A 26,312-nucleotide genomic window follows, 5' to 3' on the forward strand; every position below is an offset into this window, starting at 1 on the left:
TCTTTAAACTCTCGCTTTCGCTCCCGCTGACACTTTATAACAAAGCCGCCGTGGCGGGTCCGAGCCGCCGCGCGCTGCCGCGGCCCCGCGGGTCTGGGGTCTGCAAGGGCTTCGCTGGGTCAGTAACCGAATTGGCTTGGGTTTGCTTTCTCCGCACCCCCCACCTCCGCCGCACACGCCCTCCTAGGAATGGCGAGCTGTAATTAACCCTTTAGCGCCCAGGAAGACCCCGTCGGCGGCGAGTGGCCCCCGGGTCGGCTGCTGGGCCGCAGAAGCCCCGCAGACGGGCGCGAGGGCCGCCCAGAGCCAGGTGGGTGCGGGCGCTGCAGGCTCGCCGCCGGTGGGGGCGAGCCGAGTGCGGGGATGGCGCCCGAGCGGCGCCGAGGTGCCGTCCGGCATTCCCCTCCTCGTTCGCCTTTCTTGCCTCCTCTCCCGGAGCTCCTGGCCGCCGAGCTGCCAGGGGCACGCCGGGCTGGAGTTGCCCTCTCACTCCCCCTTGCTTTCCTCCCCGGGTTTAATCTCTCGGTGACTCCTCTGCCAGCCCCGAGGAAAGTGCAGCCATTGGACAGGTCGGTGCTAGCTGCCGGTTTCGGGGAGGAAGGTGGGAGACGCCGGGAGGAGCGAGGGGGAGGGAAGGGGGAGGCGGGAGGAGGGTGCAGCGGCGGATCTAGCAAATTGCGAGCCGCCTTCCCTCCCCAAAGTGTGGAGCAGGAGCGCGGGGGAGCGCGGCGGCGTCGGCGGCGCCTCCTCCGCCACCAAACTCCGGGGCTCGGGGCCACCTCCTCCTTCGCCAGGAGGATCCCTATCCCAATAGGTTTCAGCCTGACTTTTTCCTCCCGGTTTCTCCCCCCCACCCCCCGTGTCCCAGTACATTTTTCTGCCTTCGGACCTCAGACTGCTGCAGCCTGAGCCTTCCCAAGGCTCAGTTCTTAGGGGTTTCTCATCCCTCCCGCTGCGGGCGAGGACGCGCGCCCTGCGTCGGGCGAAGAAAAGAAGAAAAACTTGTCGGAGGGCTTTCGCCAGCCCGCTGTTAACCCCCTTCCCGCAAACCTAAGCCTCCTTGGGGGGGCCATCCCAAGACGGGAAAGTTCCTTCCGAGCCAACAGCCCTCTTGGATTTGGAGGAGGCACCCGCGCCGGCTGTGGAATTAGATCTGTTTTGAACCCAGTGGAGCGCATCGCTGGGGCTCGGAAGTCACCGTTTGCGGGCACCGGGGTGGCGCTGCCTGTGCGGAACAGAGAGTTTGCCAGCCCCAGCTGCAAGTGGCCTCTCGTCTCCGCAGTTGTTGTTCTGTGTCCGGGGTGAGGACTGCGAGTGTTGTGGCAAGTTGTGAAGGGAGACCTGGAGGTCCGGAAAGGACTGCGCTCCGCTTGCACTCCCTTCTTCCTCGTCCAGGCTCCTGGGTGTGCAATCCCAGAGAAATTTACAAAGGCCTCTGCATCCCTCCGAGACCGGTCCGCAGCATTCAGCCCCGTTGTCCCCATTCCCAACGGGAGCCCCGGAGCAGCACAGGGCGCCGGGAAAGGACTGGCGGGGAGCGGGAGATCGCGGCGGCGGCATGGCGAGGTTCCGGAGGGCCGACCTGGCTGCTGCGGGAGTTGTGTTACTTTGCCACTTTTTAATGGACCGGCTTCAGTTCGCTGAAGGGAAGCCTGGAAATCAAGTCAATGGTAAGGTGCACTTTCGCTTGTTGCTTTCCTGCCCAGTCGAAGACCTCTCTGGTACCCAGTTCTCCACCCACCTCCACTCCATCTATCTGCCCTTGGTAAAGTTATTGCAATTGCATTTCAAGTAAACTTGAGCTTCTCAGATGAGCAGAAGGTTGGCTGGATGAGTAGGGTAGTACGAACTGAGGGTTTTTCTTAAGGATTTACCACTTGCGGTAAGCAGGGGATGGTACTGTCTTCCCCCGAGGCGTCCTGAGAGGGCTCGGGTGTTAGAGCAAACCTTCCCGCAGATACCTCCCTAGGACGCATCCCGGTCTGCGTCCTCCCGGGCTCCTCCTCCTTCCCTCCTCTTTGCCTCCTGCCGAGATAAACTAAGGGGGTGCATTGTGGCGGATGTGGTGGCAGCCGGGGATTGCAGCGCTCCCCTCTGCTGGAGAAAATTCCCTGTGGCCGCACCTTCCTCCCGCAGGCGGTCCCAACCTCTGCTCGCTCTTGCTATCTGGGGCTGAGCCGGCGCTGGAAGTGGGGCGGGGTGGGTGCGGCGGGACACCGGGGAGGAGAGGAGGTGGCAGAAGTGGGGTGGACGCGCCTCTGGAGACCAACCACCCGCCCCATTGTCCTCCGCCGGCCGGCTTCGCGGACAGGCCTGAACGTGCAGGGGTTCCTGCGAGTGGCCTGGCTCTGCCCCCGCGCGGAGCCTGGGAGCTCCGCACAGCCCAGAGGCGGCGCCCCCTGCTCGGGCGGCTGCGCCAGCCAGGTGCGCGTCCAGCCCAGGACCGCGCCCCCGGGGTCGAGCGCTGAGCGGGCGATGCAGCCCTCGGCCGGGGGCCCGCCGGCTTCTCCCGGCCAGGTTCTGCGGAGCGGAAGGTCCAGCTGCCTTCCGGGACCCTGTCCACCGTGAACCGAGTATCTGCTCCCCATTTCGCCCCGCCCCCGGCCCCCCCCCCACCCCAGAAATGCATAGACTTTGAGAGTAGGTGAATGAGGAAAAAACACGAGAAATAAACGCTAGCTGGTTAGAATAGTCAAGGTTTTGTTTTGTTCTTTTAATTCCGAGGAGGGGAAATAAGTGATTCCCCGGAAAGTATTCTGGCGTCCACAAATGTGATAATTGCAATTCGCAGAGGGAAGGCTAGGGAGAGCACTTGGGGATTCCAGGTGAGGTGAATCTAGAAGGAGGTCCTTAAATGAAATTTTACCAACCTCAGACAGCCCGAAACACTGTCTGCTCCTGCTGAAAATATTACAGAGAAAACCGATTCTGACTGTGCTCCGGTTTATCATCAGAGGGGTGTGTGTTGGGGATGGGAGTGGGCAACAAGATACCACTTTTAAAGCTGTGAATAAAACGCACATTTTCTGGATGTCGGTTTGTTCTGCATAGAAGGACATGGGTGGTTCTTGACAAGGTGTTATTTATATCAATATATCATACCTTCTGTTTATTTCTCTGATACATTTCATTGGTAAAAAAATAAAACTGTTACTCGTCTGGGAAACAGCACATTTATTTTAAAAAGGGCAACAGTAATTTTAATGGGTATATTCATGAAAAAAATAAATGCTTAAAGAAAGCAATTTATTATATCCCATAGAGAGGTGGGTGTGCCAGCATGCATCCTGAGTTGTTTATTTGAAAACTTCTTTGGCACTGAAAGTAAATAATGCATTTACAGTAAAAAAAAAAAAAAAAAAAAAGCAACAAATGTTTATTTTTTCCTGACCCTTTTCCATTAATAATATATTACTAAGGAAAGAATAATATATATATATATATATATATATGTAAGTTTACTAAGTTCTCAAATTGAGGGTAAAATCCATTCCACTCTAAAATTGGTCATATAATTAAAAGCTTTTACTTTGGGGATTATAAAATACATATATTGCTCAACATAAATCTTCAGGTGTTGTAAATGAATATTTCTGTTGGAAAACTACTCTAGAAGCCCATATATTTATAGGCTTGAGTAAAAAGGAATAGTTTAAATTTCTTGGCAATTTTTTTAAAGATATATTACAAACTGAAGTAGCTTCTTTCCCAGATATCACTCTCCATTACTTTCATGAAATCATCTTGGAATTAAATAGTTAGCATACTGTAAAATATAAAGCGTAGCAATGAAATGGAAGAAAAAATTAATTTTCTTTGTAAAATAGTCTAGCTAAAAGTTCAAAACAAGAAATTTTTAAAAAGTTCAACAGTCTTGGAATTTGGCATGTAGCGATCAGGATTTTTAATACAGACATTTTGGCACAGGGGGGAGAAACCTGATTTCATAACAGAAACATTTTTATTATGCATTACTTTAGAAATGCTGCAGTTGACTTTGTTGCCACCAGAGGGCAAAGAAACTGCTAATTTCCTTCCCATTCTTTCCCAAACCTTGGACTAATGATCCTCAATATTTTGTTTTTCCTATGTGCAATATTTGTTGATATTTCAACTTGACATTTAAAAATGAATGGCAACTTAATGAGAGTTTATTTTATTTCCCATTTTTCATTACAATTAAATATTCATTTAACATTTATATAGTACTGCCTACATGTAGACTTATACTTTGAATACATTTTTGTGGTATAATAAGTAATGGAAAACCCCGAATGCTCTCTTCTTCATCACTGTTGGCAATTATTACCACATTATTGTGGAATTCCCAAGAATATATTTGAAAACATCTCTCTTATGATTAAAAGTTTGTTATTGCAGAGTGAACTTTTTAAAAGATTGAATGTGTTTTTCAGTTCAGTTCAGTCGCACAGTCGTGTCCAACTGTTTGTGGCCCCATGAATCGCAGCTCGCCAGGCCTCCCTGTCCATCACCAACTCCCGGAGTTCACTCAGACTTGCATCCATCGAGTCAGTGATGCCATTCAGCCATCTCATCCTCTTGTCCCCTTTTCCTCCTGCCCCCAATCCCTCCCAGCATCAGAGTCTTTTCCAATGAGTCAACTCTTCGCATGAGGGGGCCAAAGTACTGGAGTTACAGCTTTAGCATCATTCCTTCCAAAAGAAATCCCAGGGCTGATCTCCTTCAGAATGGACTGGTTGTATTGATACTTATATCTGAAAAGTATTTGCTCATACTAAATAGTACGCCTCAACCAATATTTAGAGAAAAATAAGCCTAGAATAATGTTAAATTTTATAAGTCTCAAATCCTTTCCGTATTGTCATACATTCATCTTTATATCCTGAACTGATTGTAAAAGCTTTGTAACAATGTCAAAGGAGATAGATGCGTTAATCTTAACTCAAAAGTTTAAATCAGGAAAAAAGGCCTAAAAATATGTAGTTATATTTTGGCCTCATTATTGCTCTTAAACATGATTTAATGCAGCAAATACATTCATTACCACTAGAGAGAGAGCAATGATAATTTAGGACCCCAAGGAATTTTCACTTTTTAAACTTTCTAATATTGTTGTAGAGACAAGTAGTTTATTTTTAGCAGATCATTTACATTTAGTTGTTTCTCTAGTTGGATGTTTTTCTATTATTTTCTGCTTTCATTAGAGTTGAAAAACTTAGTTTGAAATACCACTAATTTGTGGAGTTTGCTATGAGAGCATTTCTGTTGAGATGTACTGTCACTATATATAGACATATCTGGGGCAAAAGATTATGACAGAGGGTTAATTCAAGTGAATATTCTCTATAAAATGGGCATGTGTCAGATTATTAGAAAATTTTTAAAAATATTTTTTTATCAATGACTCCAGATTGCATATAAAACATTTTTAAAATATAGAATGTGAGAGTCTTTTTTCTTTAAAGGATAGATAGAATTTGAAGCCTGAGACTGGGTAAGTTTGGAATGAGACATAACTAATCTTGAATATTCAGTTCGGAAGTAAGGTTTGAAATTCATGGATATTTGCCCAGAGATTCAGAATCATTACAATTAGAACCATTTATGCATTTCTTAAGTTTGATCTTTAGAAAGAGGTTCTTATCAAGGAGAATGTGCTTGAGTAAAACTTAGGAGTGAAAAATACTAATTCACTCCCCACAGATTTCTTGTCTGTGAGAATCAGATACTTTCATACAGAGATGTCGATACTGTGGATTCTTTTCAATAGTTTTGGTCTCATTTTTTGCTTCCTAAAATGTATCTTCCCTTGTAGAAACAGTATGTTCATAGAGATGAATGAATTGATCAACCATGATTATGAGATTTAAAATCTTAGGTCAGTTTCCCACTACATGAATCCCAGCCTCTGAATGAAGCCAGTCAGTACAGAGGAAAGCAGAGCCACATGATGGAGAAGCTTGAGTCCTGTTGGCAGTGTTTGTGGCCCTGGATCCAGCCATGCCTGAAGCTATTATATCCCCTGGACTTTTCAGTTATATGAGCCAATAACTACCTTTCTTTGATTAAAAAAACAAAAAAAAAACCCAAAAAACAGGCTCTTCAGATGGCCACTACCAGTAAGATGGAAATAATACACAATAGGCCTCAGAACAATAGTTTAAAATGAGAGAAGAGAATCCAAAGGTCTGTCATAACGGCCTTAAACCTTCTGTTAATAGAACTTTCAAAAAGTTCATCGCACTATTCTGCTACACTTCTGAGTTCTGACTATATTTTCTCTCATGTACTTAATCTAATACCTTAAAGTACAGTGTATACTCTGTGTATGTATGTATATATGTGTGTATATATGTGTGTGTATACATGATATGTCTATATAGTGGTGGTGCTCTATTTTCAGTGGCGATGAACACTATTAAATAAGTTCAGTTCTTTTTGAAATTACTTTTCAACTGAATTGTGCTTAGGCCTCATTCCATGAATTTACACTGAAGGTGGCTTTCAAAACGGTCTCCCAAAACTCATTACTGGATTTCCCAGGTGGTGGAGTAGTGAAGATTCCACCTGCCAATGAAGGAGACACAGGAGAGGCAGGTTCGATCCCTGGTGAGGAAGATCGCTTAGGGTACGAAATGGCAACTTCCTCCAGTATTCTTGCCTGGAAAATTCCATGGACAGAGGAGCTTGGCGGGCTGCAGTCCATGGAGTCACAAAGAGCTGGACACAACTAAGCCCAAAACTGGTCATGGTAGCTGTTACTGGGGAAGGTGGTTGGGGGTGTGGTGCAATGCTTTGCACAGTAATTGTTCCTCAAGTAAGAGAGGGAGGGAGGGAGGGAGGGAAAGAAAGATACTGTGCCTTAACAATGATACAGTTCTTATGAACTGGTTCGTTTGTATCTTTTGGACATTATGAATAGCGACCAGAAATATTACTTTTAAAAAAACAAGGTTTTTTGAAAGCTCAGAGCACAATTTGTGGCTCGAGTCCAACAAGTATATGAACCTTCTGGGGTGCATTTCTTGTACTGGTTTACCTAGGTCTTCATCTTGTCTTTCCCTACTTTCATTTAGCTGTGTCCAGCTTTTCTCACTGAAAATCTTGTATCAGTTTTAGAGAGAGGAAATAAGTAAATAAAAAGCAATCACCCTAATACATAAGGTTGTATATTACAGAGTTGCTCTTCTGCTTTCTTTTAACCTAATTTCAGTCCTTTGCGTTTATTCTGAGCACATATTTCATGAAGCTTCATGAAGCTCTGATTATCTCTTTCCAGTATCCCACTCTGAGAAATCTTTCTTCTTCCCTGAGGTTTACACAGGAGGTCTTCTCTCACTATCCCCCAGACTATGATTCTGTTCAGCTGAGGAAGTTGCTGCAGAATGACAGACTAAGAAGTACAGACAGTACTGTATCGATGCTTTTTCTAGGACCCTTTTCCCCACTATTTATTGTGTCATGTATTGCCTGGCCTAAAGAATTCTATTGGAGGAAAGAAGAGAATACAAAATATTCTACATTGTATTGTAACCAGACTTTGAACTCATTGCATGTTTTTTCTTTGTTTCTCTTTTGCCCTCTTTAATTAAAAAGGTGATAAGATATGGATTGATGGCACAGATTTGGGTATTTAAATAGAATTAGAGGTCTTGTCAGGAGCCTGTTTGCAATTAGGATAGCCTGTTAAGGCTTGTAGATCTGAACACAGGGTCAGAAACTATGTGACCTTGCTTGAAACACAGACTTGCAATCCCTTCCTCCAGAGGCCATCCAGACACATCTGAGCACTAGTAACTCGCCTCTCCACTCCAAATTAAAATCAGCTGTCCTCCCTGCTTCAGGCATTACAGTAGACAGTGGCCTGTGATTTTGTCAAGAGAGGGTCAAGAAGGCAGGGATGCAAAATGACTTCCATTTTACTTTTCTGGAATCTTATGGTTTTTCCTGTGGTCATGTATGGATTTGAGAGTTGGACTGTGAAGAAGGCTGAGCGCCGAAGAATTGATGCTTTTGAACTGTGGTGTTGGAGAAGACTCTTGAGAGTCCCTTGGACTGCAAGGAGATCCAACCAGTCCATTCTGAAGGAGATCAGCCCTGGGATTTCTTTGGAAGGAATGATGCTAAAGCTGAAGCTCCAGTACTTTGGCCACCTCATGCAAAGAGTTGACTCATTGGAAAGGACTTTGATGCTGGGAGGGATTGGGAGCAGGAGGAGAAGGGGACGACAGAGGATGAGATGGCTGGATAGCATCACTGACTCGATGGACGCGAATCTGAGTGAACTCCGGGAGTTGGTGATGAACAGGGAGTCCTGGCGTGCTGTGATTCATGGGGTCACAAAGAGTCAGACATGACTGAGCAACTGAACTGAACTGATGACTTAGTTCCTCTCTTTCCCCCACCTATTATTTTCCACTCATTAATTGGAAATTTTCCCTTGAATACGTATTGTTCAAGGTGTGATCCTCTAGGTAAGGTGCTTATCTGACTGTGGCTATAGGACTATAGAGAGCCTGCTGGGAATTTGCCCTGTGGGTAAACTGCATGAGAATCAGAATGTTTAAAAGTCAAGTTTGTACAGAGTCCTTGGAGTGTTCAGTGATAGGAGAAGTCTACATAAAGCCAATAAATTCTCTCTAAGCTTGCTACTTGGTAAGTATACCCTGGTTTATTTAGATCAGGCTCATGTGTTCTTTGGTGCAGTTGGAATATGGAACATTCAATGTGCAGTGATGATTTTTAGATAGTAGTAATATCCTCCTGTGTTTATATGTATCTGTTTGTAGTAGTAGCTCCCAACTTTTTCTCTCTGTAATCGTAATTTGGACATCCTATTAAATATTTATTTCCCTAAACCCTGAAAGGGAAGTAAGCTAGGTGTAATGTATCATTTTACCATGTGAAATTCATAAACAATGATGATGTTCAAGATGTGAAGTAGTCCTGTAGGTGCATTTAAGGCACAGCTCTTTCTGAGTCTATGTACATACAGTACATACGTATTTGCATAATTCTCTCCAAGATACAGCTCAGACAGCAGCTACTACTGACCCAATGAACCTGATTATTCAGTTGGTATATTTTTGTTTGTTTGGTTAAAAGAACCTATTGACCTTACTGCAGATGTAGCAGTAACTGACTTCTTTTGCATGCACCCGCCCCTTTTCCATGTTATCCTTCATTCCTTCAATACATTCAAAAGGGTCTATGAAGAAATTACATCAATGTAATCTACATTGCAAAATAGTCCTGAAAAAGTGTACAGGAATTAATTTTTGCTGTACTAACTCATATTTTCAATGCTTATGGGTTCTTGATATTTAAAGGAATCCTGTCCTGAACTTTTGATTAAAAAAAAAACAAAAAACACCTCAATTATTTTGTTAGACCATAGTTTTGTGTTTAAAATTAGCTATAGGGCACTAAATCCATACTTCTTTGAAATATTATATCATCTGATGTTAGCTGTCTTATTGACTTTAATTGAAGTATGATTGATTGATATTAGGTAGTTTAATTGTGACTTTTAGTATTTATATATTTCCTGGGAATATACACCTATAATTACTTTTTCCTTTTAAGGGTAAGGGTAACTGTAAGGGTAACTTAGCCCTTTTAGTAGACAGTCAACTTGTTTTTATATCACTAATTTCTGATTTACATATTTCAAAACTATTTTCATTTCAATTATTTACCATTTTCTGTATTCCAAGAAACAAGAACTAAAAGGCATATTGCTATGTATTTGCATCTTTGGTTCTTGTTTTGTTTTCAGTAGGGATAGAGTCATTGAGTTTATTGTCATGCAACAAAAGTTTAAAGAATAGTTTAACACCTATTTGAAAACTCTGAATGCCCTATAAAAGTAAAATTGACTTGTAAGGTAAAAAAAAAAAAAAGCCATTTGACATTTTAGTTTGAAAATGTTCTTGCTACATTATAAAGGTATTGCTCAATGTTTTATTTTCATATGTTGACATAATATCATAGGGTATTGTATCTTGCATAGTATATATTTTTATCTGTTTAGATTTATAATTTGAATTTTTAAATTGTATGTAGTTTTCTCAATGCTTATTTATTTTATTCAACTTAAATGGATTTTATGAAAGCTTTAGATTGAAGTCTATGTAATAATATTTCCTATATCAAAACACTGTAGTGACATTTGTAAATGTGGCAGGAACTGTAAAATTTTTACATGTTATGAAACAATTTTGATTGAACCTGAATTTTATATAAATGTATCACATGTAATTGTGTTGGTCCTAACTTTCCCAGTTGAGTTATCCCCCAATCGATTTATATAGTCTTCCAGTTATTTTTCTATAAGGGGTGTATCCAATCTTCCATCAGCAAAAAATCAGTACTTTTCTTAAAATGGAACAGCGGTATGGCATGTTTTATTTCTGTTTTATTGAGATGCAATTGATATATAACACAGTGTAGGTTTAAGGTGCTTGTGCGTACTGAGTCATGTCCAACTCTGTGCGACTCCATAGACTCTTGCCCACCAGGCTCCTCTCTCCATGGGATTTCCCAGGCACTAATACCAGAGTGAATTGCCATTTTCTTCTCCAGTGGATCTTCCTGACCCAGGGATAGAACCCAGGTTTAAGGTAGACAGCAAATGATTTGACATCCATACATCATGAAATGATTACCACAATAAGTTGAATGAACATCCATCATCTCATATAGGTACAAAATAAAAGACAAAGGAAAATTTTTTTTGCCTTGTGATGAGAATTCAAGATTTACTCTCTTAAGAGCTTTGATATATAATGTATAGTAATGTTAATTACATTTATCATGTTGTGTATTACATTCCTAGTACTTATCTTATAACTGGAAGTTTGTACCTTTTAACTGCCTTTGTCATCATACAAAGATGTTATGTTATCAGTTCACTTCAGTTGCTCAGTCATGTCTGACTCTTTGTGACCCCATAAACTGCAGCACACCAGGCCTCTGTGTCCAACACCAACTCCTGGAGTTTATTCAAACTCATGTGCATTGAGTCGCTGATGCCATCCAACCATCTCATCCTCTGTCGTCCCCTTCTCCTCCTTCCCTCAATCTTTTCCAGCATCAGGGTCTTTTCCAATGAGTCATCTGTTCGCATCAGGTATTGGAGCTTCAACTTCAATATCAGTCCTTCCAAGGAACACTCAGGACTGATCTCCTTTAGGATGGACAGGTTGGATCTCCTTGCAATCCAAGGCACAAGTCTTCTCCAACACCACAGTTCAAAAGCATCAAATCTTGGGTGCTTAGCTTTCTTTATAGTCCAACTCTCACATCCATACATGACTACTGGAAAAACCATAGCTTTGACGGACCTTTGTTGGCAAAGTAATGTCTCTGCTTTTTAATATGCTGTCTAGGTTGGTCATAACTTTCCTTCCAAGGAATACGCGTCTTTTAATCTCATGGCTGCAGTCTTGGAGCCCCCAAAAATAAAGTCAGCTGCTGTGTCTGCTGTTTTCCCATCTATTTCCCATGAAGTGATGGGACCAGATGCCATGATCTTCGTTTTCTGAATGTTGAGCTTTATGCTAACTTTTTCACTCTCCTCTTTCACTTTCATCAAGAGGCCCTTTAGTTCTTCTTCACTTTCTGCCATAAGGGTGGTGTCATCTGCATATCTGAGGTTATTGATATTTCTCCCAGCAATCTTGATTCCAGCTTGTGCTTCATCCAGCCCAGCATTTCTCATGAGGTACTCTGTATATAAGTTAAATAAGCAGAGTGACAATATATAGCCTTGACATCCTCCTGTCCCAATTTGAAACCAGTCTGTTGTTCCATGTCCAGTTCTAACTGTTGCTTCCTGACCTGCATACAGATTTCTCAAGAGGCAGGTCAGGTGGTCTGGTATTCCCATCTCTTTCAGAATTTTCCACAGTTTATTGTGATCCACACAGTCAAAGGCTTTGGCCTAGTCACTGACTGCATTCCCCAAGCTGTACATTTCATCCCTGTTACTCATTTTATTAACTGCAAGTTTGTACCTCTTAATTCCCCTGGCCTGTCAGTGCTGTTTTGAACACTGGTTCTGTGTATAGCCTTACATACATCTCCTCATGTTCATATGTAGGACTTCTATTTAGAGGTAGAATTCATGGGTTACTGGGGTTGTGAATGTTCTACCATAAAAGGTAAAACCTGGGACAAACCCTGATAGACTTTCCAAAGGTCTGTTCCAGAGAAAATAATGCTTCAAAGATAAAGGTGGATGGTACCCTGAAGATTATCCCTGTGCAGATACCACACTCTTCATTACTTTAGCTTTTAACAAGTCTTTGTTTGGTGGGGCAAAGCTGTCCTCCTTGTTCTTGGTCTTCAGGAGCATCTTGGCTATCCTACAGGCTTTTTGGACTTCCCAGGTGGCTCAGTGGTAAAAAATCTACCTGCAGGTTCAATCCCTGGATCAGGAAGATCCCCTGGAGAAGGAAATGTCAACCCATTCCAGTATTGTTGCCTGGGAAATCCCACGGACAGAAGAGCCTGGCAGGCTGCAGTCTTTGGGGTTACAAAGAGTTAGACACAGCTTAGTGACTAAATAACAACTAAGGAAGGCTCTTTGCTTTTTCATATCTATTTTAGAGTAAACTTTCAGATTTCTTTAAAAACTCTGTTGAAGTTTTGATGGAAATCACTTTATATCTTAGGGTCATTTGGTAAAGATTTCAATTTCAAAACAACTTGGAAACGATGTAATTTATTTTCTACAACAGCTAAACCCACAACAATTACCACTGTGCTTCATAACAAATTGTTAATAGTAGCTATTTGGCAAGTGACCTTTTTTTAGTTGAAACAATGTCCTTAGATTGAATGTTAGTGCTATTTTCCTGATCACATCATGATGCTAGACATAAATCTAATTGCTTCTTGGGAAATAGCAGGGGGAAACCATAGGTTGATTAAAATGAAGAATTCAACTAAAGAAAAAAATGTTAATTCCTAACTTTTTAGGAACTACCACAAATGAGAGGTGGCTGCCAGGCAAATAATACATGGAAATGACGTTTTTACAGTGTCATTTTAGTAACCTATCTCTTGATTAGCATAGCAGTTCCAAGCAAGACTTTAAATTTGCTGCTTTGTAAGCATCATTGAGAATGGTAAAGTCCTCTAGATTTAGGATTTACATTGAAAGAGAGTACACTTTATAAATTGCTTCCATTTAAAGATAGTAAATTTATGATTTTATTTAGACTGTAAGACAATAAATTTAAGGTTTATAATTTGCTTAATTTGAAAATCCTAATTGCACCTCCTTCTCAGCCCAGTTTATGTCTGGCCATTGCTCTGAACCCTGCCTGCTGATCTGGATATTTTTTAATAGGGAGTAAACGGACAGGCTGGGCAGGCTGTTTTATTTCTTTGTTATTTAGCCTTCATTATCTTTTTAACATCTGTTGTTCATTTCAGATATTTTTAAAAACATGATTCAACATCATTTGCGGATGATAGTCTCATTGTCTACACATTGCAAAACAGCTTTACACAGGAAGCCAGATTTGTGCAATCTTAGTTTTGGTCAAGATGTTTTTAGAAGAGCGGTTTGTAGAATAGGCACAACCAATGAGACACTGATTTTTTTACAAACCAAGCACTGATGTTTGACTTGAGACTGCCTTTCTGTATCCCCAGTTCCCTTATCCTAGCTCTGGCAGGCACCATCCATTCTAGCCTTGTTCATTTCAGTAATGCCCCACTTTCCCTCCAACATCATCCTGCTGGAATCCTTTCTTCATTCCACAGCTGGAAAGATCTTTCTGAAATGCGAACCTGTGTCACCCTTCTGCTGAAAATGCCTTCAAGTCTTCCTCAGGCTCTCACTCTAGAGGTCAGAGGCCTCGATTACCTGATCCTGGTTTACTTCTTTAGGTTCAAGTTCATCACTTCCTTCCTCCTGCTCTCCCAGGTTTCCCACACTTTCTTTCCCCATGAAGCTACATATGCCGTCCCCTCTGTTTGAAGCATCCTTTCCTTCTCTTCCTGTCTATTGGTCTTTCAGGTCCCAGCTTCATCTTGATTTTCAGCATCAATGACTCATTCCTCAGTGTTTCTCTGCCAGCTCCAAGACTGAGTTGAGTCCCTCACCAAAGTGTATTCCGCACACCCTCATGGTGTCACTTATCATCAGTGGAGTAACAGGCCGTGCCTGCACTTGACTATGAGCTGCCCAAGGTGAGAGGCTGTTTGTGACTGATCACCACTCCCTCACCAGCTCCAAGTACAGGAAGCCCCACTGAACATTTGTAGAATGGAGGGGTCTTGTTATGTCTTCTACTTTGTGTGATAATACTATTAATGGTTGCTTAGTCGCTCAGTCGTGCCCAACTCTTTGTGACCCCATCAACCACAGCATGCCAGGCTCCTCTGTCCATGGGGATTCTCTGAGCAAGAATATGGGAGTGGGTTGCCATGCCCTCCTTCAGGGGATCTTCCTAACCCAGGGATCGAACTCAGGTCTCCCACATTGCAGACGGATTCTTTACTGTCTGAGTCAATTCATTTGTTTAGATTTACCACTCAGACAAAGGGTTTTGTTTGTAGCTTATTTCTACATATTTCTTTGGGCAGAATTTCTCACTCATAATTTCTTTCACATGACACCTTGGATTTAAATACCCATGATTACAATCTGTAGACAAACCAGAGATTGACATCAGAGTAAAGGAATTTGTCATATATGTTTGTGAAGAACTGACAATTCATTCACAAATGATGGTTTAAGAATGATCAAGTCACTCAGTAAGCTAAGAAGAATAGAGAAAGCGATACTTTAGTGATTTATAATCCAACAATTTGAATTGTCTGGTAGAATGTTAAAATTGATTCATTTGTTTCTCTTGAGAGAATGCCATGGTTAAAAAGCATAGATGGATAAACAGTGAGTGAAATAGAAATTAGATATTGAACCATGAAATCTGCATGAAGAGCTTTCCAGGTATTTCAAAGCTAAAGATGCAAACTGGAAAATGTGCTCTAAGATGATATACTTATAAGAGTTCCAGATACAAATCATTGGGCAACTTATTAGACATTTTTTCAACAAGATCCTAAAAGATTTCTTAATGCTTCATACATCTTAGCTTTTGCTAGGCCATCAATCTGTACCCAGAATGGGACCTCACTGATGTGAGTTAAAATCTTTCCAAGGTTTTCAGTGTGATTCACTTGCTGAAGTTTTGGTCAGCATCCTTCATGATGTATTCAACTTGTATTTGTTATTCTACAAGCATATTTTTTTCACCATATCTTTCTATTTATTGCTTTTCTAGAAACATCCTCCAAAGTCCTTCTGATGTATCACACTAATTTTATGGAGTGAACATCTGAGATGTGTCTCTTACCCCCTTCTTCTTGTAACAGTACCTTCTCATTATTTGGGGATGTTCAGTCTTGGAAACAGCATGTCACCACCATTTAGGAAGGTCATCTTGGTGACTCTGTGTTGTTCACTTGGGTCTTTGTCATTTTGTTGTGCTTCCCCAGATAGTTCAGCATATGTCCCAAAGGTGGATACTCATAATAACCTTTCATCTTGGACTTCAGGCCTATTAGTCCTTGCGTAAATGTTACATGCATATTCTGGAAGAGAGAGTCTTTTTTATAAAAGTTATTTTGGGGGTTGTTGCATTGGGAAAAGATACATCTAAAGCCATCTATAGATAGACTTCCTGACAGGCTTCCTTGGTAGCTCAGATGGTAAAGAATCCTCCTGCAATGCAGGAGATAAGGGTTTGATGGCTGGGTCAGGAAGATCCTCTGGAGAAGGGAAAGGCTAACCACTCTGGTATTCTTGTCTAGAGAATTTCATGGACAGAGGAGACTGGTGGGCTATGGCAAAGAGTTGGACACGACTAATCCCTCTGACTATAAGTCATAAGTCAGGAAATTTCAGTTTTTACTTGAGATGTATTGCTTGCATCTGAGTCTTAGTAAATACATCAAAGTTTTCAGTTATATTGTTATTTGAGTAATTACTTGATTGAGGACTGTTTCTCTCACTAGACTGTAAACTCCATGAGAGTAGGAACCACACTTGTTTTCTGGTGTTTTTTTTTGTTTTTGTTTTTTTTGTTTTTTTTTTTTTTAGCACGTTTCATAGTGTTTGGAATATAGAAAGTACTCGATAAATATTTGTTAAATGGAAGTTTCGAATAAGTTCATTTGGGAAATATTCTCTCAGTGATTGGTAAAAGTGCTCAGACATCAGGTGAGATTTATCAGATGAGTTCAAAGTTGCAGCTGCAGTAGATTTTTCCCTGTTGGTTTTCTTAAGTAATTCTTTGTCCCTTTCTCATTCTAGAAATTAAGTTCTCTTACCTGAGTCTTATTTTTCTAATCTTTCTTCACATTTAATTTGGTGTTTTCCTTTTACTTTCCCTGCAATTCCTATTATTTTATTTTTCTTATGGGTCTAGACATATATTCCCAGCAGTAAAAAGAAGAAGATCTGAACTCTTCAATGGATGATACATCATAGCTTTTCTTAGGCCATTAATCTGTACCCAGGATTAAGAGGCAAAAAACATGAAGCAGAAAATAGTTGATCCATAGCCAGTGCTTATTCATTTTATTTGCTTAATTCTTTTTTATTGGGATTTCCCAGACCATTAAAAAAAATCTAAAAAGAAAACAAAAATAGTAAGATTACATGCTAACATAGCACCCAACACATAGTAACTTCTCAGTTTAAACTTGGTTGACTTACATATTAAATAAAGACCCACAAAAGCCTGTTGCACTTCTAATTTTAAAATTCATTGACTCATTCCTCTCTTTATTCACTCATTCAATAAGTAATCAATTAAAAAAAAAAGAAATGGAGGAATAAATCGATGCCTTTTTAAAAAGTGAAATAGGCTCTTGTAGGTTAATTGGAAACCTAGCTGTTCTATCTCACATACATAAGATATAAGTAAGTAACTTATATGTAAGTTGAGGTCTGCCATATGCTACACATATACGTGTGATGAGTGCTTAAAATATATGACATTTTCACGGTATGATTGAAATCCACTTAAAAGTTCTGTTCACCCAGTTTTCATAAATTAGTTCAGCCGTTCCTCCAATGGGATCATTTTAGTTGTGTCAGGCGAGTGTATTCCCCTCGGTTCTGTCTCGTCACAAGAAAGATTTGGAGTGACGGACATTAAAGCCCTCGGCGTGTCACAGCTCTTGGGTCTTGGACAGACTGTGTTATAGCTCTCAGGTCTCGAACAGACCGTGTTATAGCTCTCAGACAAATCAGTGTTACAGCTCCGTGTTACAGCTCTATTTTATTTAGATAATAGCAGGAAAAGCCATCCTTGAGGCGTGAGGGCATGTCGACTCAAAAGACGTGAGGAGAAGAGCGCCCAGTGCGGGAGAGAGGTGGGGAGAGAGACCTCCGGCCCTTTGGCCCCTCTTTTTATATGTCTTCCTCCCCCTGGGCTTGCCCCATGTGAATTGGGCTAGCCAGGAGTGCTGTTTGTTCTGCCTGAGGTCCTCACTCTGGTCCTCGGACCTTCTTTGTTGTGTTTTCGCGGGCTTTTCTCTTCCTTGTCTTTTAGCCACCACCATCCTGGACTCCTGTTTCCTATTCTAACTACCCAACAGTTGGAAGATGCGTTTGTTTAATCAATTTAATTTCATATTTTATTGTCTTGGATAAATAAAAACTAGTTTCTATTCTTAAGAAATGTGACCCACAGGGAAACACAAGCACAGACATAGTATGAATCTCATAGAAGAACCATGTCCAGGGTTTGGCAGGGGTGGGGTTGGGAGAAGGCCTTTTGGGAAGACAGCATTTGATTGCTGTATGGTTGTTAAAGGAAGTTTCTGATGCCAGACCGCCTTGGCTCACAATTTACCAGTTGAGTGACCGTGAGCAAAAATGTTAACTCCTGGAGCCTCCATTTCTTCATCTGTAATGTGGGAACAAAATTACTTATCTGCGCTGAACATTTCTGTTCTCTGCAGGTTTGGTGAGGTTGCCATAGAAATATTAATATAAGGAAGTGTGGCAGCAGTAAGTGAAGGGAAAAACTGAACAAGAGGGAAAAAGTAGGGCAGAACCAAGGAAGGAGTGCTCCACAGAATGGTGAGCCAGCTGAAAAGGCTTCCAGTGATAATTTAAGATATTAACTACCGTGGTACCCATTTCAGACTGTCTGAGATTAAACCATCATCTTTGGGGTAGTAATAACCACAGGCAGTGGTACTGTTGCAGGTGCAGGAAGAATTAAGGCCCGTGAGTGCTTTTGATGGCCACATGGGCATCAGATGGCATGCAGAGGCCCCGCCAACAGGCTCCAACTTGCATGACAAGGTCCCAGCATCAAAACACTGCTCATTTTCAGAATCCTCGCCCTCACTCAGCTGTAGCCTAGGGCAAGCTTTGGATCTGAAGAACATTATTCCAATAAAATGTACATTAAAAGAACACTCAAATAATTTATTTTTAACAGACTCATGTTGTGTAAAATGAGAGGAAGCTTCCAGAAACAGTTTTCTCTTTTTGGCCTGCGTTGAGGACACAAAATAAAATTCTGCTGCGTCATCGGCTTTGAAGGAAGAAAAGAATTCTTTGACCTTATTATTAATAACATACTTGCTTCTGGAGTAAATAAATTGCCGTATAAGATTACACAACTCCCTTGGGTGATCAGGTAACTTTGTTGGATTTTATTGTGATGTTCTGTGTATAAAGAGATCCAAAATGCTACATGTGTCTTAGTGAACTTATCAGAAAAGGTAAGCAGTATATATGTAAGAGCCTGACAGCTATCCTGAGATTTCATCAGTTAATGGAAGATGAGAAATGTCAAAATAAGAAATGAATAAAAACTCTTTACACATCTAGAGTTCTCTGAGCAGTTCCTATTTAGCATTTTTCCTGCAGAACTACAGAAGGCCTTCAGTGCTTTAGTTAGACCAGCCCTACATACATAGGTGGAAGAGGTGAATACACTTATGGCTCTGTTTGAGAGCCATGGAAAAGCTTCCAGCTTCTGTCCCCTACACTACACTTCTGTTTGTGGCTGCTAACTTAAGAGAGTGGTGTTTTGGGTTGAGGTAATGTGTTGTGGAAAATGTCAGTATTAAAAGGAGAAGCAATAGTCATTCACAGCCTTTCTGTTTGAAACCTTGCAAAACAGGTATGGTAAAGAGATAGCATCCAGGTTCAAACAGACTGGGCGGGCAGGCAGGCCCCTTGTTAGACCAAGAACAGGAAGAAGTCACTAAGAGCATGTGTGGGCATGTGCATGCTAATGTGAAGTGTGTGTGTGTGTGTGTGTGTGTGTGTGTGTGTGTGTGTGTGTGTGTGTGTGTGTGTGTGTGTGTGTGTGTGTGTGTGTGTGTGTGTGTGTGTGTGTGTGTGTGTGTGTGTGTGTGTGTGTGTGTGTGTGTGTGTGTGTGTGTGTGTGTGTGTGTGTGTGTGTGTGTGTGTGTGTGTGTGTGTGTGAAGGTGTATGGAACAGGAATGCCAGAATTGAGGGGCTGATAGAGAATTGCTCCAGAGAGTTAGGTGGGCTTGGAGGACCAAACCCGTATGTGATGTCTCCGTGTGTGGCACTGTAAGGTACTAGGGTCCCATTTTAATCTATAACTACTATTACATTGTTTGCTCATATAATCAAAAGTAATAACTTCTCAATATATCCAAATTATCCAATTGGATTAGCCCATTAACTGGAAGAAATTGGCTTAATTATATGATGATCAGTATGAACAGGAATTGTTCCATCCCTCTCACATAGCCACATATATGTGTTTTACATTATCAATTACATTGAAGTTAATAGGCCATTAAGTTGGTGTTGATGAAGTTTATTTCTCAGAATTATTTATTCATTCAACAAACATTTGTTAGCTATAATCTAGGTGCCAAGTATTGTGTTGTAAAGAGAGAAAAAATATAGTCCTTGCCAGGTAGAGGTTACAGGGCAGTATTAGAAATAGAAGGTAAAGAGATAATTCTAAGAAAATGGGTGAGAGGAAGAGAGGGGACCCCATGATTTTCTGATCAAGAACTGTGGATTAGAAAAAAAAAAAAAAAGACCACACAATTTAGGTTAAAGGGTCAAGGGAGACTTCCTTGAGGAACTATTTCAGTCTTGATTTGAAGCAAGAGTAAGATTTAGGAGCGTGGAGAAGATGGAAATATGTTCCCAACACAGAGAATGGCCTGGAGCCAGGAAATAGCAGGCTTTTTGCTGCTGCTGCTGCTAAGTCGCTTCAGTCGTGTCCAACTCTGTGCAACCCCATAGATGGCAGCCCAGCAGGCTCCCCCATCCCTGGGATTCTCCAGGCAAGAACACTGGAGTTGGGTTGCCGTTTCCTTCGCCAATGCATGAAAGTGAAAAGTGAAAGGGAAGTGGCTCAGTCGTGTCTGACTCTCAGCGACCCCATGGACTGCAGCCCACCAGGCTTCTCCATCCATGGGATTTTCCAGGCAAGAATGCTGGAGTGGGGTGCCATCGCAGGCTCTTTGGCAACTGCCATTACCTGTGGGGAGAGACAGTTGAAAGACCAAGAAAGGTCTCCTCTGTCATAGAAAGGTGTTGAATTCTTGCCTGCAGGTGACAGCTGGCCATTGACAGATTTTTGTCAGCTGAGAGATAAACTCGGATGGGCCTCTCAGAAAACTAGTATTGGTATGGAAGGGGCAGACCTGGAGACAGACCAGATTTAGAAATGATTGAATTAATAAGGATGTAAGGTGACAAAGACTTCCAATAACAGGAGAGTGTCTAAGCCAGTTCCCAGATTCTCCAGGTGCTTTAGGGAAGGGACAGATGCGTTCAGCTTTAGACATGTGGAGTACTGAGATGGTAAAGGGACATTCCTGGGGAGATAGATGCCAGCTCTACCAGGTGGTGGTCTTGGATGAGATTGAGATGTGGAATCATCAACGTATAAGTGATAGTGAAAACCAGCGAAGAAGCATGACAAGACAGAGAAGAGCAGAGGGTCAAGGTCCTACAGAAGTGGTTTGGGAAGGCTGTATGGAGGAGGGTGCTCAGGAGGGAGAAGGAGGAGGAATTACCTGAAGAGGGAAGCCAACCTGGCTGAGGAAAAGCAGGTCATTAGAACTGGCAAGGAGTGGCATCTGGGAATTCAGTCAGAATTTAGCTTGGGTGGATGAAGGAGAGGTCCGCTTTTGCCAGATTTCATAAGTGATAAAAGTAAGAGAAGTTAGTGATCTGGATGAAACTACAATCTTTAGAGAAAATAAAAGGATGTCTGGGAAAGAACTGAAGGGGAGGAAGTACTTACTGTCAAGAGAGGGTTTTGCCAGGATGGGAAATTTGAACTTGTTTACAGGGCTTACCAGGTGACTCAGCGGTAAAGAATCTGCCTGCCAAGGCAGGAGATGCAGGAGGTGTGGGTTTGATCCCTGGGTCGGGAAGATCCCCTAGAGGAGGAAAGGACAACCCACGCTAGTACTCTTGCTTGGAAAATCCCATGGACAGAGGAGCCTGGTGGACTACAGCCCATGGGGCCACAAAGGGTTGGACGCCACTGAACACACACACACATACACATAGGTATGTGGAAGCAGGCAATAGATAGCTGGGCAGATTGAGAATATAAATATAATAAACTATACAAACATAATATTCTATAAATATAATAAACTATGTTGTTTCTGGAAGAATGATCACAGCTTTCCCAAAATGCAGCTTGACTCGTGGAATCCTTTATTATGTTACATGTAAGAAAATTGCTGGGACATCTAATTAACATTTAATTAAGGCTGGATGGTATCACATTTGTGGACCCTGAAGTCATCAAATCCATGAAAACTGAGAAATAAAGTTTGTTGGAAAGAGAATTTCACCTGAAGAAGTAGCAGCAAGAAAAACGAATGTTTCATATATTTTATCAGTTTCATTTATTTTATCAGTTTAGCCTGGGCTGCAAAATCTTTGTAACATGATAAATAAGCTACATGAGAGAAAAGGGCATTTAAAATATAACTTATTTAGTTTTTGTGCATTTTTTTAAAAGCCAGCATCACACCCTGAAGGAAATGGAAGTAATGACTTCATTGTTCTTTTATCAACAGGGACCAGTATTAAAATAATAAACTATGAAAAAGGAGTTGTTTTACCTGCTGTAGTTCATTTTTTATGGCTGTTTATGGATGAATATTGATAGTGATTAAAATAGTGCCCAGCACATAGTACATACTCAGGAAATAATTGTGAACTATGAGTTTTCTAACCTTTATTTGTATATAAGCAATCAAGGAAATAAGACCAAAATACTTTTTCATAAAAACTTTGGGTCTCTCTCCTGCTGCTGCTAAGTCACTTCAGTCGTGTCCGCCTCTGTGCGACCCCATAGATGGCAGCCCACCAGGCTCCCCTGTCCCTGGGATTCTCCAGGCAAGAACACTGTAGTGGGTTGCCGTTTCCTGCTCCAATGCATGAAAGTGAAAAGTGAAAGTGAAGTCGCTCAGTTGTGTCCGACTCAGTGACCCCATGGACTGCAGCCTACCAGGCTCCTCCACCCATGGGATTTTCCAGGCAAGAGTACTGGAGTGGGGTGCCATTGCCTTCTCTGTGGGTCTCTCTTCTAGGAAACAGTAAACTCTTATAAAAGAGGTGTTTATTTTCTTCCAATATTGCCTTCAAGGTGAGTTGGAGTTTTATCAACAGTTGTTTTATAAAATTGTTAGAAAACTTTAAAAGGATTGATTGTTATCATCTGTAACATGCTACCCAGCAAGACATTCCTGACCAGCTTGAAGTTAAGAAAAAAATAATCAGCCTTAATTAAAGGCTGATTAAAAACAGGAGCACAAGTTAAGAGCAATAAAACCCTCTTAGCTGTAGATTTCGTGCTCAGGCACTCAGTCGTGTCCGACTCTTTGTGACCCCATGGACTGTCACCCACCAGGCTGCTCTGTCCATGGAATTTCTCAGGCAAGAATACTGGAGTGGGTTGCCATTGCCTCCCTCTTCCCAACCCAGGGATGGAACCGCATCTCCTGCTTGGCAGGTGTATTCTTTACCACCACAGCACCTGGGAAAGATTGTAAATTTGTTACTCTTTGTAATTGGAACATTGCTCCATGCCTTCAGAGAGAGAGAGAAAGAGAGTGTGTGTGTGTTTGGGGTTGGGAGTGGGGTTGAGAGAGGGGGTTGGGAAGTGATGAGTGAGGAAGAAAGTAAAAGATGAAAAATGACATGGCCTTCGGTTGGATTCTGATAATCTAATGGTATTTCTGGGTATATACATAAAGCCCCTTAGTTTGTGCTTTCTTAAATTATATCTATCCTATTTTAACTTTGAAATGTATTGCAATGACCAAGATGATAAAATGCAGAATTAATTAAATTTTTGTTTCATCAGACATGCAGAAATGCTAATGTGCTTATAAATATGCCTCTATCCACAGTGATCCTTCAGCTTGTAACTGAACTTGTTAGGTCATTTATCATTGTCTACGTTACTGGCTTTGTCATATGCGTCCCTGTAAATCAGGAACACAGGCCTCTCCTTTTAACTTTTTGTGTTTTTTCCATTTCTTGTTCACTTGATCTGACAATATATTAGTGAGAGATAAACTAGCATAAAACCATTTAGTTTTTCTAGCACTTGTATTTGAATAAAAATAGTTATAATTCAGTGAATTTATGTGACTTTTTCTTAGTAAAACTTATGGGCTCTAAATATACACTAATGTATCTAGAATAGATGATATAATGCTTTGTTAATGTATAAAATAATGAACATACAATTTTTTCATATTTTACATATTTTTGTTAACCTTGTAGTGTTTTCTAACATGTAATAATAAATACAGCATTGGAAATTTGTAATCAAGTTTATTTAGCCTTTCGCTTCTCCAGGGAATCTTCTCAACCCAGGGATCAAACCCAGGTCTCCTGCATCGCAGGCAGATTCTTTACCAAGTGAGCTATCAGGGAAGCCTAGTAATACAGCACTGGAAATTTGTAATCAAGTATGTTTAAGTCCCAATAAAAAAGACAAATTGGCTTGTTAGACTCCTTAACCTTATGAAGGTCTTGAAACGATTCTGAGACCTGTAAGTTCAGATGCCTTAAGTCAATTACTATAGAGCAAAGACTGAAATATTAGAATGATAAAGCAACTCAACTCATAGCTTCCATCTTCTCACATTCCCTTGCCTTTTTTTTTCCTGAGTTCCTGCTTGTATTGGGTACACCTGTTAATCTGCTCATCAGTTTTACATCTCACAGTTCACTTGCTCCCTGTGTAAATCTTGTTTCTCTGGCAACTCTGTCTTGCAAGGAGGGATATGGGCATTGAGTTTCATCAATACTTGTGAACTGATTTACTTTTAACCCTGGAGGTTAAATATGTTCTTCTATTTTCAACAGTTGTGCTTTGCGGGGAAAGAGTGCCATGCAGAGCTGACTATTGGTTTGCCTGCTGCTAGTTCCTCCTCCTGTCCTGCCTGTGGTCACTCCCATAGTGGGCAGACAGGCCTCCTCCACCACGTGCTGGTCTGGGTCACAAGAGGAAGCCATGAGCGCTGATGATTGGTAGTCAAGACAAGGGAGTCAGACCTTGATTTGAACTCAACCCCACCAGTCTTTCATAAAGGATCTTCTTACTTATATGGCATCATAAAATTATTGACTATAATTACTTTGAGAGGAGAGAAAAAGCTATCCTATTCTCATAACTATACTATATCTCATATATATTTAATATCTATGGTCAAAGAGAATTTGACGAGGGGCGCATATAATTTCATTTTTATTTTGGTGAAGCATTGAGCATTACTGATTAGATATATACCATCCATGTCATTGCTATTATCAAAGAAATGATTATGACAGGGAAACAGATGTCAGAAAGCAATTACACTAATAACAACATGATTACTGCCACCAATTTAATTCTAGAAACCTGCCTGGAATCCTTATGAAGCAAATAATTTTCCTCAGCTGTATAGAGTAGGCACTGATCTCTTTCCCTCCTCACAGTTTCAAAGAAAATGTGCATTAAAATGTTTTTTGATTCGATGTATCAATCAAACGGCATCAGCTATCCAACGTTTCTCTAAAATATCAGATCTTTTTTAAAGTAATGTAATTATTTTTTCAAAGCATACTTTTACAGATGGAGGGTTTTGTTTGTTTTAAAAAAAAATTGTTTGCATGTATTTAACCATCACAGTTTGAATTGTGTGCATTATGACAGAATATATTATGATCCTTCTTTATTTTCCAGGTTACATAAGTTTCTACCTTGTTTCTCAGTGTTCTCTTTTTGTTTTTTCACCTTGACTCACCAAATTACAATGTTTCAATATTTTGTGCTTTTTCTTCTTCCAAGTTATAAAAGCAATCTCTGTTATAGATATTTTAGAAAATACAAAGCAGTACACAGAGGAAAAATCTTGCCCATCACTCAATGGTCCAAAATGACCAATATTAGAATTTGATGTGTTTTTTTCTTTTTTAAAAAAATTCTTATGTATCTATCATCTTTCTTCCATCTATTCTGGCTCTAGTGCAGTACAGTGCTCAGCCACATCTGATTCTTTATGACCCTATAAACTGTAGCTTGCCAGGCCCCTCTGTCTATGGGATTCTCCAGGCAAGGATACTAGAGTGGCTTGCCATTCTCTTCTCTAGGGGATCTTCCAGGCCCAGAGATCGAACCCAGGATCGAACCCGAGTCTCTTGTGTCTCCTGTATTGGCAAGCGGATTCTTTACCCCTAGCACCTGGGAAGCTCCATTCTGGCTCCACCACTTATTAACCTTAGACTCAGACAGAGATCTGCGCCTTATGTTTCTCCTTTATAAAATGGGAACAATAACAAAATCCTACCTCATAGGGTGACTTTGAGGATTAAACAAATTACTTCATGTAAAGTGATTAGCAGAGGGCCTGACACAGAGTAAATGCTCAGCAAATGCTGGTGATTTGCATTCCTCATTTCTTATTTATATCTTATTTGCCTGTCCTGTTGTAGTAGATATATTATAAAAGAGAAACAAAATAGAAATTAAAAGGAACAAGACACCCCAATGGATGATCTGCCATACCCCACATTGGAGACCACTTGGCATAGGACATTGGACATTTACAGGAAAGATAAATGACAATATTTATCAATATCTTCAGATGACTATCTTCAGATGACCATATTTACTTTGAAATTTCAGATTTGGGATAGGATTCCAAAGTCATTTTGAAAACTTGGTACTCTCTAACAATAATTTATATATTCTTACCAAAAGGAGATGTGACTTAAGGGCATCTTATGATGCTTTAGTTTGAAGCCTCTAAAATAACCACAGGCCTA

At 41.1% G+C, this 26,312-nt stretch overlaps 1 protein-coding gene across 2 annotated transcripts in view; it reads left to right on the forward strand.

Moving 5' to 3' along the window:
- Positions 1-697: 697 nt before the first annotated feature.
- The window catches only part of PLXDC2 (plexin domain containing 2), a 447,502-nt gene continuing 421,887 nt past the window's right edge, over positions 698-26,312 (forward strand). For both annotated transcript variants that reach the window (XM_027976592.2, XM_027976593.2), the window contains exon 1: positions 698-1,670. In XM_027976592.2, coding sequence (XP_027832393.1) covers positions 1,559-1,670 — 112 coding nt within the window. In that variant the 5' untranslated portion in view covers positions 698-1,558. The remainder of the gene's footprint in view (positions 1,671-26,312) is intronic.

This window comes from Ovis aries, chromosome 13 (genome assembly GCF_016772045.2).
Source record: "Ovis aries strain OAR_USU_Benz2616 breed Rambouillet chromosome 13, ARS-UI_Ramb_v3.0, whole genome shotgun sequence".
Classification (NCBI taxonomy): Eukaryota; Metazoa; Chordata; class Mammalia; order Artiodactyla; family Bovidae; genus Ovis; species Ovis aries.